The following is a 12,528-nucleotide window of genomic DNA, read 5'->3' as shown; positions in this document are numbered from 1 at the left end:
CACCAGTTAGTGGTTTCTAATTAACCCCTATTAATGAAACATCTCAATTTATTAGTGTGCCAATCTGAGTGGTCAAACCCCAGCAGCAAACACAGCTTTTTCTTTGTTTTGGAACAGGGTTTTTTGGTTTTTTTTTTTTTTTTTTTTTTGGGGGGGGGCATGTTTGTTTGTTTGGTTTGTGGGGTTTTTTTGGTTGGTTGGTTTTGTTTTTGTGGGTTTTTTTTAATTGAATGTGGCCTTTTGTTGCCCTCTCTGCAAGTCAGCTTTTACTTGTTCTACCCTCTCTACCTCTTCAGGAGAGGCTGCAGTGTCCCTCCTGCACCAGGGAAGCAAGAATTTGGAAACCATCAGCTGATCAGACATCTGCTGTCAGGCTGGAAGGCACCACCGTGGGCATCTGGAGCTCACCCCAGAGCACAGGGCACAGCAGTGTGTGCAGAAGGTTCTGGAGCATCTCCAGAGAGGCAGATGACCTCTCTGGGCAGTTTTGGTCTGCACAGCTCACAGGGTGGAAGTTCTTCCTTGTATTCAGGTGGAACCTGGGCATCAGTTCCTGCCCAGGAATTCCCCTTGTCCCACCCTGTTGGGCTTCACAGTCCCTGCTCTGAGCCCTCCCTGAAGGCACACCTTGTGTCCAGATGGTTCTGGAAGTTCTCCAGAGAGGCAGATGACTTCCCTGGGCAGTTTTGGTCTGCACAGCTCACAGGGTGGAAGTTCTTCCTCGTGTTCAGGTGGAACCTGGGCATCAGTTCCTGCCCAGGAATTCCCCTTGTCCCACCCTGTTGGGCTTCACAGTCCCTGCTCTGAGCCCTCCCTGAAGGCAGGGACAGACAGGGATGGGGTTCCTTCTCAGGGCTGAGGCTCCCTCAGCTTTTCCTCCTGAGAGATGCTCCAGTCCCTCCCCATCCCCAGAGCCTCCCTGGATCCCCTCCAGGAGCTCCACATCTCTTTTGTCCTGAGGAGCCCAGAGCTGGACACAGCACTGCAGGTATGGCCTCAGCAGGGCCAGGGAGAGGAGGGTGAGATGATGATGATGATGATGATGATGAATGTCCTGTCATCAGCAGGAAGAGGCAGCAGCAGCCAGACTGGAGAATCCAGTGGTGCTTCTGCTCCTCAAACCTCCTCAAACCACCTTGCTGCTCCAGACCCCGGTTCTCTTCAGAAAACACATGGTGGGGTTTCACTTCAGAATTGTTACTCTTAGTCTTGGAATCTCTCCAGGGAGTTAACCATTGAGGGATCCTTGGAGTTCAGGTCTGCCTTCTAAAACCCCCTTCAGTATTCTCCCAAACTTAACCTCAGATAGCAGACAGGCTGTTAGTCATTGTTACTACAGAGTAATGCTTGCAGAATTGAACATTTGTTCATCTGCAGTGCTGCTGTCAGGGCACTGTGTTAGACCCTGTGCCCAGGGCTTAAAATGTAATGAAATGTTGCATAAATTGATGACACGTGGTGGGTGCATCTCACTAATTACCACAATGGCTTTGTGGCCCTTCCTGAGCCTCAGTATTTTACAAATTCCCAGATATGTGACCTACAGAATGAAAGATGCCTCCCACAAAGTTCTGGGAACCCTGCAAACAGTAACTTTTTCTGACAATGGAGTGTTTGATTAGAAAGAGGAGGTTTTTATCAAAACCTTCTCAGTCTGTAATAGAGTGCATGCTGATTTAGCAAGTATTTTGTCCTAGTATTCTGAAAGAGTTTTTGGGTTTTTTTAAAATGTTTGCTCTTGCTTACGTAAGCTTAGTTTTATGTTGGAGATATATCATGAGAGCATGTTAATCATATCTGCTCAAGTGAGAAAAGGCTGTTTTCATGTGAATATTTTCACTGGATGAGTGTGGGTTTGGAATAGTCCCATTGAAAGGCAGGCTTACAATTTTGGGACAGCAGTGCTTAATCTTTTGGAAAATAAAAATAAAAGCTGCAGTACAGTCAGTTGTATAGAAATGTCCAGATGCTTTTCACTACAGCAGCAGCAAAGATACCAAAGCTGCTATAACTATAGCTGAGGAGGACTTAAAAGGAAAGTTTACAGAACTGGCAGGTTGCCTGAAAAAATAAACTCAGAGCAGCCCAGAAAAATGGTGGCAGCAGGAACTGCAGTTTAGGTGTTGCATTGTCTGCCAAGAAAATGAGTAGAATTTTGTCTGCACCTTCCCAAAAGCGTGTGCACACACAAAGGGTCACAAACACTTTGTTCTCAGCAGAGTATGGGGTGTGTTACAGGTCTGTCAGCACTCTGGGACTGCCTGTCTCTTCACTCCCACTTTTCCTGGGGCTCCCTGATGTTTGGTTACCACACTCAGATGTTTCCCTGTGGAGCCATGCAGCCCCCTTTCCCAACTTGTTGTTGAAAAACCTTAATTGAAAAAAGGCTCCTGTAATTCTAGGGTATGATAGCACTGGCAGAAAAGTGCTTGCATTTGCTGTTTGCTGTAAAATGTGGCATTAGAGATTCAGTGAAATAGAAGTGGCAGCACAGCCACAGACCACATCCTTGCTTGCTGTTGTGTAGGGACTGCATTTACTTAATTTTTTTCCAAGTTCAGACAGCTCTTGGTTAGGTAAGTATAACTGCATTTATTGCTGTTAGAAATGAGACATTCTTGTGCTGCAAAGCAAGCACACAAGGTAGAAATGGCTGATTTGATTCAACTCCCCCAGCCCAGGTGAGGAATGAAGGGTTTCATTCACAGGAGGAAACAAATCTGCCCTAGACTTGTCTTATGTTTGTTTCCAGTTGAACCTTACCTTTGAATATCAGAAATTCAGCATGAATGCAGAGAGAATGGCTTTATTGCTCTGGTAATCTTGGTCTTCTTACCTTATTTGTCATCTTTTCAAGTATTTCATCATGAAAAATGCATAAAACTGCTTCTCACAAGAAATATCTCTCAGCATATTTGTGCTCTATAGGGATTGTGTGTATCCATAATAGAGATTAGATTGCCAGCCTGTGAATGTTAAGACCTAGAATAAATGTTAGGAATAAACTTTAGGAAGCAGATATTTGGTGTAGCATTCTTCTGAAATGTGTTCTCCAGTGCTCATTTCTCAAAAGGAACAGTGTTTCTAAATTAAAGATGTGGAGGCCTCTTAAAAATCGTGTCCTGGGTTGGGATTTTGTTTTTATTCAGCCTTTGCTTTGATGGCCACATTGACAAGAAGCAAATGAGAAGGCCTTAGCACTGGGGAACACATAAATAAAGGCTGCAAAGAAAGGGCATGAGAGAAGCTTTGAAGTGGCATCTAGCTTTAATTTGAGTGGGAGAAAACCAGATGTGTCTTTGGGAGTTCTGGCCCAGCTCTTTTTTTTTTTTTTTTTAAGAGGACAGGGAGCTCAACCAAATCATTCAATGGAGAGACCCCAAACCAACTGTTTCCACCCTGGTCCTTTGATCTTTGTTGCCACTTTGAGTGAACTGGTTTGTTCCAGAGGAAAAGAGGTCTAACCCTTCATTTTCAGTGTACAACTGGATTACATATCTCCTTTTCCATCCCAGCTGCAGTTATCTGAGTGAATTTCCTGTGCAATATACTGACAGAGATGATAGTGACTTCAAAATAGCACAACTGATCAGAGTTTTGATTTGGCTGACTTTTGTGAGGTGTGTTAGGACAAAACATTGGTGCACAGCATTTTGGGTCGGCAGTCCTGAAAACACAAGATAGAAAACAAAAAAAAACTGCTTGTGTAGGACTTGTGTTGGCAAGCTCTGCACTTGGAATGATGTGCTCAGTTGCTGCTTACAAACAGAATAATATCACTGAATGATATATTGGAGGGCTTTTTTTTTTTTCCCAGTAGTCCTTGGATCACATTAAACCAACAAAAAGATTGCTGTTGACTGTACATTTAGGGAGTAGATTAAAACTGCACAACAAAGTTTGTTTTCTTGAACATGTCTGGAAAATAAGTAAAATAATCCTGTCTTCTAAAGAGATTAAGAGTCTCAAAGGATGGGAAGGAGAGAGAGAGTAGATAAGAAGGCAAATAACCTGAGACAAATTCAAGGTTGCTGTCATTTCTGACCTGAACAGGACAAATCCTTTTGCTCTGGGGGCTTGTCCATGTGCCAGAACTAAGCTACCTTATAAATGATGCCAAAGCTTGCAGCTTTCAGAGAGAAGGATTGGAAAGGAGAAGTTTGAAAATTCTGGAGAAAAGGGGTCAAGTTAAGTTGATGCTGTTAGGTTGGTACCAGTTGTCTTGCACTGAGACATCTAAAAATGGAATTTGTACCCATGTGAGGCTATTTTGGTGTGGTCAGGGTTGTTTGCTTTCACATTTAAGGTTGGTTTGGTTTTGATTCTTTCATGGTAGGTATAAAACCACTGCTGGAATCAAGCACAGAATATTATCTTGATACATGCAAGACTTTTGCTTTATTTTGCATTGAATTGCTTCTCTCCCATCATCTTAGTGTAGATTTCTGGAGCCCAGCACATTCCAGTAGTAAATATTAATAAGGAATAGTTTGTGCCACATATCAATCTAAAAATGGACCTTCTGCCCATGTGAGGCTATTGTGGTGTGGTCAGGGTTGTTTGTTTTCACATTTAAGGTTGGTTTGCTTTAGTTTGGTTTTGATTCTTTCATGGCAGGTATAAAACCACTGCTGGAATCAAGCACAGAATATTATCTTGATACATGCAAGAATTTTGCTTTATTTTGCATTGAATTGCTTCTCTCCCATCATCTTAGTGTAGATTTCTGGAGCCCAGCACATTCCAGTAGCAAATATTAGTGAGGAATAGTTTGTGCCACATATCAATCTAAAAATGGACCTTCTGCCCATGTGAGGCTATTGTGGTGTGGTCAGCGTTGTTTGTTTTCACATTTAAGGTTGGTTTGCTTTAGTTTGGTTTTGATTCTTTCATGGCAGGTATAAAACCACTGCTGGAATCAAGCACAGAATATTATCTTGATACATGCAAGAATTTTGCTTTATTTTGCATTGAATTGCTTCTCTCCCATCATCTTAGTGTAGATTTCTGGAGCCCAGCACATTCCAGTAGCAAATATTAATAAGGAATAGTTTGTGCCACATACCAAGTCTGGAGAATGCTCATGAATATTAATGAAATACACAGGGAAGTTTTTCCTTTGTCCCTAGTGTTTAGCATGCCATTAATACAGATCCTAAAATAGTAAAGGTCAGTTAAGGCCTTCAGAAAAAGTGCAAAAGACTTTGTGTGTGGCTGTCCTGTGTTCTCAAAAGATGGGAACAGCTGGAAGGAGAAGGAAGAGGATGAACCTCTGTGTAAGTGAAAAGTAAGACACTGGCTTCTAGCTGGTTGTGTCAAAGTGAATGACTCTCTTTCCACATAATAAAGTACAGACTCATAAACATGCAGGGTTGAAACTCTGAATTACACATTGGACTTGGTATGAAGTTGAAATTAGAGCTCTCAGTAAAAAAAAAATTAGGTTTTTGCTTTATTTCCCCTGAGATTTATTGATGATGTATAGATTATTGTAGTATAATAAATGAAATTCTAAGTGTGTGTGTGTGTGTAGTCAGGAATTTATGGATAACTGAACAGCTGTCTAAATTGGATGTTGAAGATTGTGAATATCAAACTGTAGCTTGGTTTGAATAAAACTCTCTGTGCTCTGCAAGATAGAATTTAAAACAAATGCCTTAACCTACTGTTATGTGGGAGGGTTATGACAATAATTATCAAGCTTCACTACACCTTGCACAAGTATTTTGAGGAGCCTTGTCACAACACCAGGTAAATTACTGCCAAAAATGCATTAATTAGATGAGTAATGAGAGAGTTTTCAAATGGAAGTATTTAAAATCTGCTCATCCAGTTAGACATATTTACAGTCATCACTCTTAGCTGCACAAGCTGAATTTCCAGTGTTCACCCATGAGATTTCACTTGTGTCTAAGCAGAAGGGGAATAAAACCTGGTTTCCCTTTGCCTTGAAGGGAAAAAAAGACAATTTTCCCTTTGCTTTACCCTTCTAGAAGGAAGTGACTATTCAGGTGTAGAAGGATAATCCTCAGGAGCATGGTTCATGTCTGTGATATGTTTTCTGCCTTTTTTATGTAATCTCAGCTACCTCCCATACACCTCAAATCTGGGTGACCAGTGGGGAAAACTGTGTTTTGGTCAAGGATTTTTTGGTGCTTTTGGAATGCTAGCTTGATGTATGACTCAAACCTGAAGCAAAATGTTCTTGAGTATTGTTTCCTCTGCTCTCCTCTCACTTTTCTGCCCTCTCCCTTCTTTCCCCCCTGGTTTTGTGTGGATTCCCCCCTGCAGCCCTTGGGTGTGGCCTCTTCTGTATCATCATGTGCACTCACACAGAACATGGCATGTGCCTCACTTTGGGTGGACCTGAGCATTTCTGGTCCCTGAGCAGAAGTCCTGATCCACTTATTTCCACCTTTATGGATGCAGCTGGCAGTCACCTGTCAAGGTTTAATGAGAGCAAGAAGGCAATGCTTAGCCAAAGTGTTTTGGACAGCTCTTCTCCAGAGTTTGTTGGGTTTTTTTTTTTTCACTTAGGTGTGAGAATTTATGAAATGTCAGAGGGGGAAAAAGGGTTTTGGAGGGGGGAAAAAAAGAGTACTAACAAAAAAAAAAAAAACCCAAAAAACAACCAAACGCAACAACAACAACAACAAAAAAAAACACCACCACCAAAAACACACAAAAAAAACCCAACCAAAGAGACCTGGATGGTTTCTCAGGGATGTTTTGAACCCAAATTTTCTTTAATCTGGGCTGATTTCCTGGAGAGGCATAGTATGACCAGGGCAGTTGGGAATGCAAAGACTGTCCTCCAGTGTCTCTTTCCTGTCTCCTCGTTGTAATTGATCCATTTCTGCAACAACGGCTCCTTCAGGGCTAAACTTGGAAATCTGCTGAACTCAGACCAAAGATAAAGCACTGGCACCTGCCAGCTCATCATTAAGCTCTGTAACATGGTCTCTCCATTTAGGCAGTAGTTGGTTTGTAGAATCCCAGTAGAGGAAGTGCAGAGAATTGGGCTTTCTAATCTTGCACTTTAGGTTTATGAAGGCTTTTCCATTCATTCACCATAAAAGTAGTGTAGATTTTTTTTTTATTAGGTTTTTGTTTGGAGGCAACTTTTACTCAATAATGCTCTATAATTGCAAACTGTGATGGTCTGAAATGGATATTCTCCATTTAAAGCAGAGAATATTAAGATAGTCTTGTTAATTCAGGCTGTTTTTATGAAGGAGGAAGGGTGGAAACATTCATGAGATGAGCTGTGCTGCAAGGTGCTTGAAAGTTCAGCTGGTTAAATGTATAGGCAGTAAAAGAAGTAGGTGTTAAGGATTGAGTGACTTTGGAGATGTTCTAGTCCAACACCTCTGTTAAAGCAGGCTCACCTAGAGCAGGAGACACGGGTGGTGGCCAGGCAGGTTTGGAATCTCCCCAGAGCAGGTTCCCCAGCCTCTCTGGGCAGCCTGTTCAGTGCTCAGTGCTTGTTGCTCACGTTCAGGTGGAGCTGGCTGTGTTTGTTTGTGCCCCCTGCCCTGGCCCTGTGCTCTTGTCACTCACCCTTCAGACACGTGGGTGCCCTGATAGGATCCCTCTTCTGGATCAGCTGGCTTGTAAGCAAGGCTGAGTTAATAGAAGAAATAACAATTGATGATTTTTGAGTGTATTTATAGTAAGGAAGAAGACAAGGCCTTCAGCATGGAAACAGATTAGAAAAGATACATGAACATTTTCATAAGCTAAACTATGTACATAAATAAATGTGTAAATGTGCCTTATTAAATTGCTATAAAACTTTTGCCAATTATATTAACACTAATTGCTTTGCACCAATAAATATAATAAGTTATTGTAACATAATTAATGACTTAAAATCATGCTTTGTTAAAAGTATATAAGCTGGAGAACATGCAGAATAAAAAACTTTTTTCTTCTTAAACCCCGATCGCGTGTGTATTTCACGCCTGACCTAACAGTGACACCCTCTCCATCATCTTTTCTCCAGGCTAAACAGGCCCAGCTCTCCAGCCTTTCCCCCCAGGAGAGATGCTCCAGTCCCCTCATCATCCCCACAGCCCTGTGCTGAACCCTCCCCAGCAGTTCCTTGTCCTTCTTGCTCTGAGGAGCCCAGAACCAGCCCTGCCTTTCTCCTCTTCCCTTCAGAGGCCGGAGCACTCAAGCCCAGACATTTCTTCCCTGGGAGACAGCAGCTGATAGTTGTTGAATTTGGGCAATTTCTTCCAAGCTGTGGGAGCTGCTGTGATCTGTCAGGACCTGCAGTTCAGGGGAATGAGATAATGCAAAGGGAGCATTTTTGTGCTGCTGGGGGTGAAGCTCACCCTCCCAGCCCCTGGAAGACACTGCTGAGCAGCACCCTGAATTAAAAAGTCACCTGCAAAAGTGAACTGTGATTGCAGCTCCTCACTCTTACTCCAGTCACTGGGCATTTATCTGTAATATTGGAAATTTTAAACTATTTTAAACGAATAGGATATTTTAAACTATTTTAAATATCTAAACTAGATATTTTAAACTGAGGATGAAGACAGTTGCTTTTACAGAAGTGTTTTATCCTTGCAGAGCAGTTATATATGTCTCATGTTCAACTTGTCCCTGTCCAGCTGAAACCCTGTTAATGAATACATAAAGTCATAGCTGAAGTGAATTATCTGTGTTCATATATGAACTAAAAACCCCTCACTGTTATTATTCAAACCACTTTTATTGTTTTTAAAATTCAGGGTGGTTGCTAACCCAGTGCCCATGAAGATTCTTCAGTAATCATCTTCAGTTCTCATCCTTTTTCTTTGTGTAAATATATATATATATATATATATATATGGATTTGTGTGTGTACACTTTTGTTATATGCCATAATGAAATATTCTTACTTGTTTTCACTGAACTGATACATTTGATGTACTGGATTTACAAAATTGAGCTGGAAAATCAAAACTTATTGCCTAATAATTTTCTTTCTCTCTCTTTCACAGTCACAATGAACGAAAAGTGACCTGCAAACATCCAGTGACAGGACAGCCTTCACAGGACAACTGCATTTTTGTTGTGAATGAGCAGTAAGTGCCTTCTGCTTCACTCTATAAAACACAGGTCTTAAAGCCCATTAATAATGAAGTAAGATTCAGTGATTACTAGTGGCAATATTTATTTTTTTCCAAGTCAGATCAACATGTAGATAGTTTGACTTGTTTAAATCACTTGAAAGCAGTGATAAATATTTTATGCTAATTGTTAAGATAGAAAACATAGCTGAAATTAGTTGTGTGATAGAAATGCATCACATTTATGCACTGTATGAATTTCCTCTTGTCACTTTAATTATTCTGTAATTTTAGTAAACAGCCTAGATATTACATAACAATCAAATAAACCTCCAGAAAGGGATAAATTTTACAATCACTTAGGACAACCACAAGCTGTTAATCTATAATGTTTTGTTTGATAGTTTCTCCTCAATTGATTATTTCCTTGGCCAGCTGGGGCATTTTCTGAATCACTGGATAATAATTCAGATTTGCTGTCTGTGCATTAGTTTTGTAGAATGCACAACAATACAAGAAGGTCTGCATGGAGCTCCTGCCTGAGCTCAGGATTTTGTGGGGGTTCTGGGTGTCCTCCCCACCACCCGTGCTGTAACACATTCCATGGTGGCTCCAATGAAAGCCACCAGAACTGGCCACATTTCACCAATGTGAAAGGGGGGCAAAGCCAGAGGGGGCCTCTGGAGAGCATTTCTTCCCATGTCCATCTCACACTCATTCCTGTCTTTTTCCCTCCCACCAACACCTAGCTCTAAGAGAGAAATTCTGGTTTTAAGCAACAGCTTAAAATTCATCTGTTACAGGTTGGAGTTGAAAACACAGTGCAGGTAACTCTGCAGTGAAGTGTGAACTGCTTTCAAATTGGAAAAGTAGGACACAGGCTGTACAAGGCTACATCTAGGGGTGCTTTTTATTAGCAGTCTGCACACTCAGCATGTTCCAGTGCTATTACATATTCTATTTTCAGGACTGCTGCAGCAATGTCATCTGAAGAAAAGAAGGAGCGACCTGTAAGCATGATATGTGAAGCAACTAACTATAATCTGGCATCAGATTATGCTGCTCATCCAATGAGCCCTGTGGGCAGAGTAAGTCTTTATGTCCAAATGAATTAGAACTCAAGTAATTCAGTTATTCCACAAGCTGCTAGGCAGTGCTGTGTGTTAGTGTTCCACTGAAAAAGAGAAACAAAGCTTACATATTTTTTAGGGCACTTGACTCCTTCCAGGTTAAATTTGGAAATTGAGGTGTCTCACACAAATTGTTACTGTAGCTGTAATTTTTATCAGGTGTCTCAGATCTTGTGACTTAAACTGACCTTTCTGATCTGTGTGGGAACAGCAGTGAGTGTCTGAGTGACCCCCCGTGCTCCATCACAAACAATTCCCTGGATGTGTCCAGCTAAAACAGAGAAAGTTGGGATTGGAGCAAGAAGTAGTTGTGAGAGAGGTGGGAGGTGACCCTGTGCTCAACAGCAGGTGACACTGGGCCAGAAGCAGAAGTCCTTCCTAGAAAAATTCCTGCTAAATGTTTGGGAGAATCCCAGGATCACCTTAATTTATGTTTTACTTCTCCATTCCCCCAGTTTCTCAGGAGGTTAAGGAATGCCCAGATGTTCTTACCAACTTTCAGGTTTATTGGATAAAGCTGATGATATTGTGTGCATTTTAAATTTCTTTTTAATTTTCAGCTTTCCTGAGAGAGAAGTGCACTTGCTGCAAAATTAAGAAGTGCCTTAAGTTTTCTAGGAGACCATGAAAAAAGAGCTTTGATCAGTGATGACAGACAAAGGGCTGTCATTTCTTCTAGCCAGTAGTTAACAGTTAAACAAGGGGAAAACCCCTGTTCTTTAACTGGTCTTTGAAAATGTTAACCCTGAGAAGTGCTTTTTCAGCAAATTAATCCAGCCTGCAAGGAAAAACAAACTTTGGAGTGTGTTCTAGCTGAGCAGATTCCTTAATGGCAGAAACTTGGATTGAAATAATTGACTTTCCATGTGGTAAGAAACATTGCAAGGATCCTTCCAGTGCATTTTGGAAATTTTTTGTTGTTTTAAATGTCTCATGAGACAGGCAGAATCCTTGACCTACGTTAGAAAACTGTTATTTAATCAGAAAAGTGTCTTAATCTATTAATGTTGCTGGGGGGAAAAATAGAGAGTCACAGATGTATAATGAACAGTAACAAAATCCATCTCAGCTTTCATGTGATCATGTTTAAGTCCATGCAGGAAAACCAGTTTAAAATACAACAAACTAGAAAACCCCCAAACAACAAGAGTAAAAAACAAACTCAAAACCAGCTGAGCCCTAAAACAACCAAGCAAGCAAAAAAACCCAGGTGATTTCTTGTCAGAGTCATAGCAGTGATGTAGAATGCAATAATTACATAGCTAGTTCTCTCACAATTCATTTTCTAGGAAGCAATCCCAGCTCAAATATGTAAAATTAATTACAATTTAGGAGCATGTGTCTGACATTTTTTTCACTTCTCTTTCAGATGAGAAGTTGAAAATGCCCTTTTAGCCTAGTGTTTGTTTCATAGTCTTTGAGAAGGAAATTGAGATTTCTATGGCCCAGTTAATGTGATTTCTTCTACTTTCATTGATTAATGACACTTTAGTTTCCTGTGAAAATAACATTTTGAAAAAATAGATTGTTCTGCTTCTCATTCCTCCTGTTCTAGTTATTTAAATGCACTTAAAATATTAATAGAATTATTGTGGCTGCATGTGTAATTACTGTACATCACTTTTCAGATGTGCATTTGTCTGAATTAGTGCAACACCATTTAAAAAATGTTGGTTTTGGGGAGGTGAATTTTGGGGAAAATAGAACCACAGCTAGTATCAGTCTGCCTTTTCTGGCAGCTATTCAAGGATGAAGAGTTGAGCCCTTTCTAAAGATGACTATAGATATGGCCCATGGGTTGTACCTGGATATAAAACTGATTTTATTTTCTTTTTTCTACTCATGTCTTCAAACAGTAGAGCCTGAAATGCTTAACTTTTGACTATAATATGTAGTTTGTAGTATTTTGTGTGTGTGTGTGTGTGTGTGTGTGTATATATATATATTTGTATATAATGTAATATATATAATATATACTTATATATAAAAATATATAATGTAATAAATTATATATATAATTATATATATCCTATGTATTATACATACATATATATATATATATATATGCAGTATTAATATAATAGTAGTTTTGTGTATTGTAGCCCATTAAAACAGGAATAAAATGTGGGTGAGGGAAGTTTCAGAGAAATAATTAGAGAAGAGAAGGATGCTTTGTGTGGTTGCCAAACCAATTTTTTGAGGTGGTTTTTGTTTTCAGAGATAACTCATGACCACACCTGATATTAGACTATAATGAGGAATGGAAAAAAAAAAATTAGGGTACAACTGAAGTTTCAGACAGTTAAGGGGTACAGGAGAAAGTTTTCCTTTTATTA

At 40.3% G+C, this 12,528-nt stretch overlaps 1 protein-coding gene across 11 annotated transcripts in view; it reads left to right on the top strand.

Annotated features, from left to right (window-relative positions):
* Positions 1 to 12,528, top strand: part of PLEKHA5 (pleckstrin homology domain containing A5) — a 166,071-nt gene that overhangs the window by 89,652 nt on the left and 63,891 nt on the right. For all 11 annotated transcript variants that reach the window (XM_059848021.1, XM_059848020.1, XM_059848026.1 and 8 more), the window contains exons 4-5: positions 8,994 to 9,077; positions 10,030 to 10,150. In XM_059848021.1, coding sequence (XP_059704004.1) covers positions 8,994 to 9,077; positions 10,030 to 10,150 — 205 coding nt within the window. The remainder of the gene's footprint in view (positions 1 to 8,993; positions 9,078 to 10,029; positions 10,151 to 12,528) is intronic.

The sequence above is a fragment of the Haemorhous mexicanus genome, chromosome 5 (assembly GCF_027477595.1).
Source record: "Haemorhous mexicanus isolate bHaeMex1 chromosome 5, bHaeMex1.pri, whole genome shotgun sequence".
In the NCBI taxonomy this organism is placed as follows: Eukaryota; Metazoa; Chordata; class Aves; order Passeriformes; family Fringillidae; genus Haemorhous; species Haemorhous mexicanus.
Note: the sequence above shows the minus strand (reverse complement) of the source record. Positions and strands in the feature narration are given on the sequence as shown.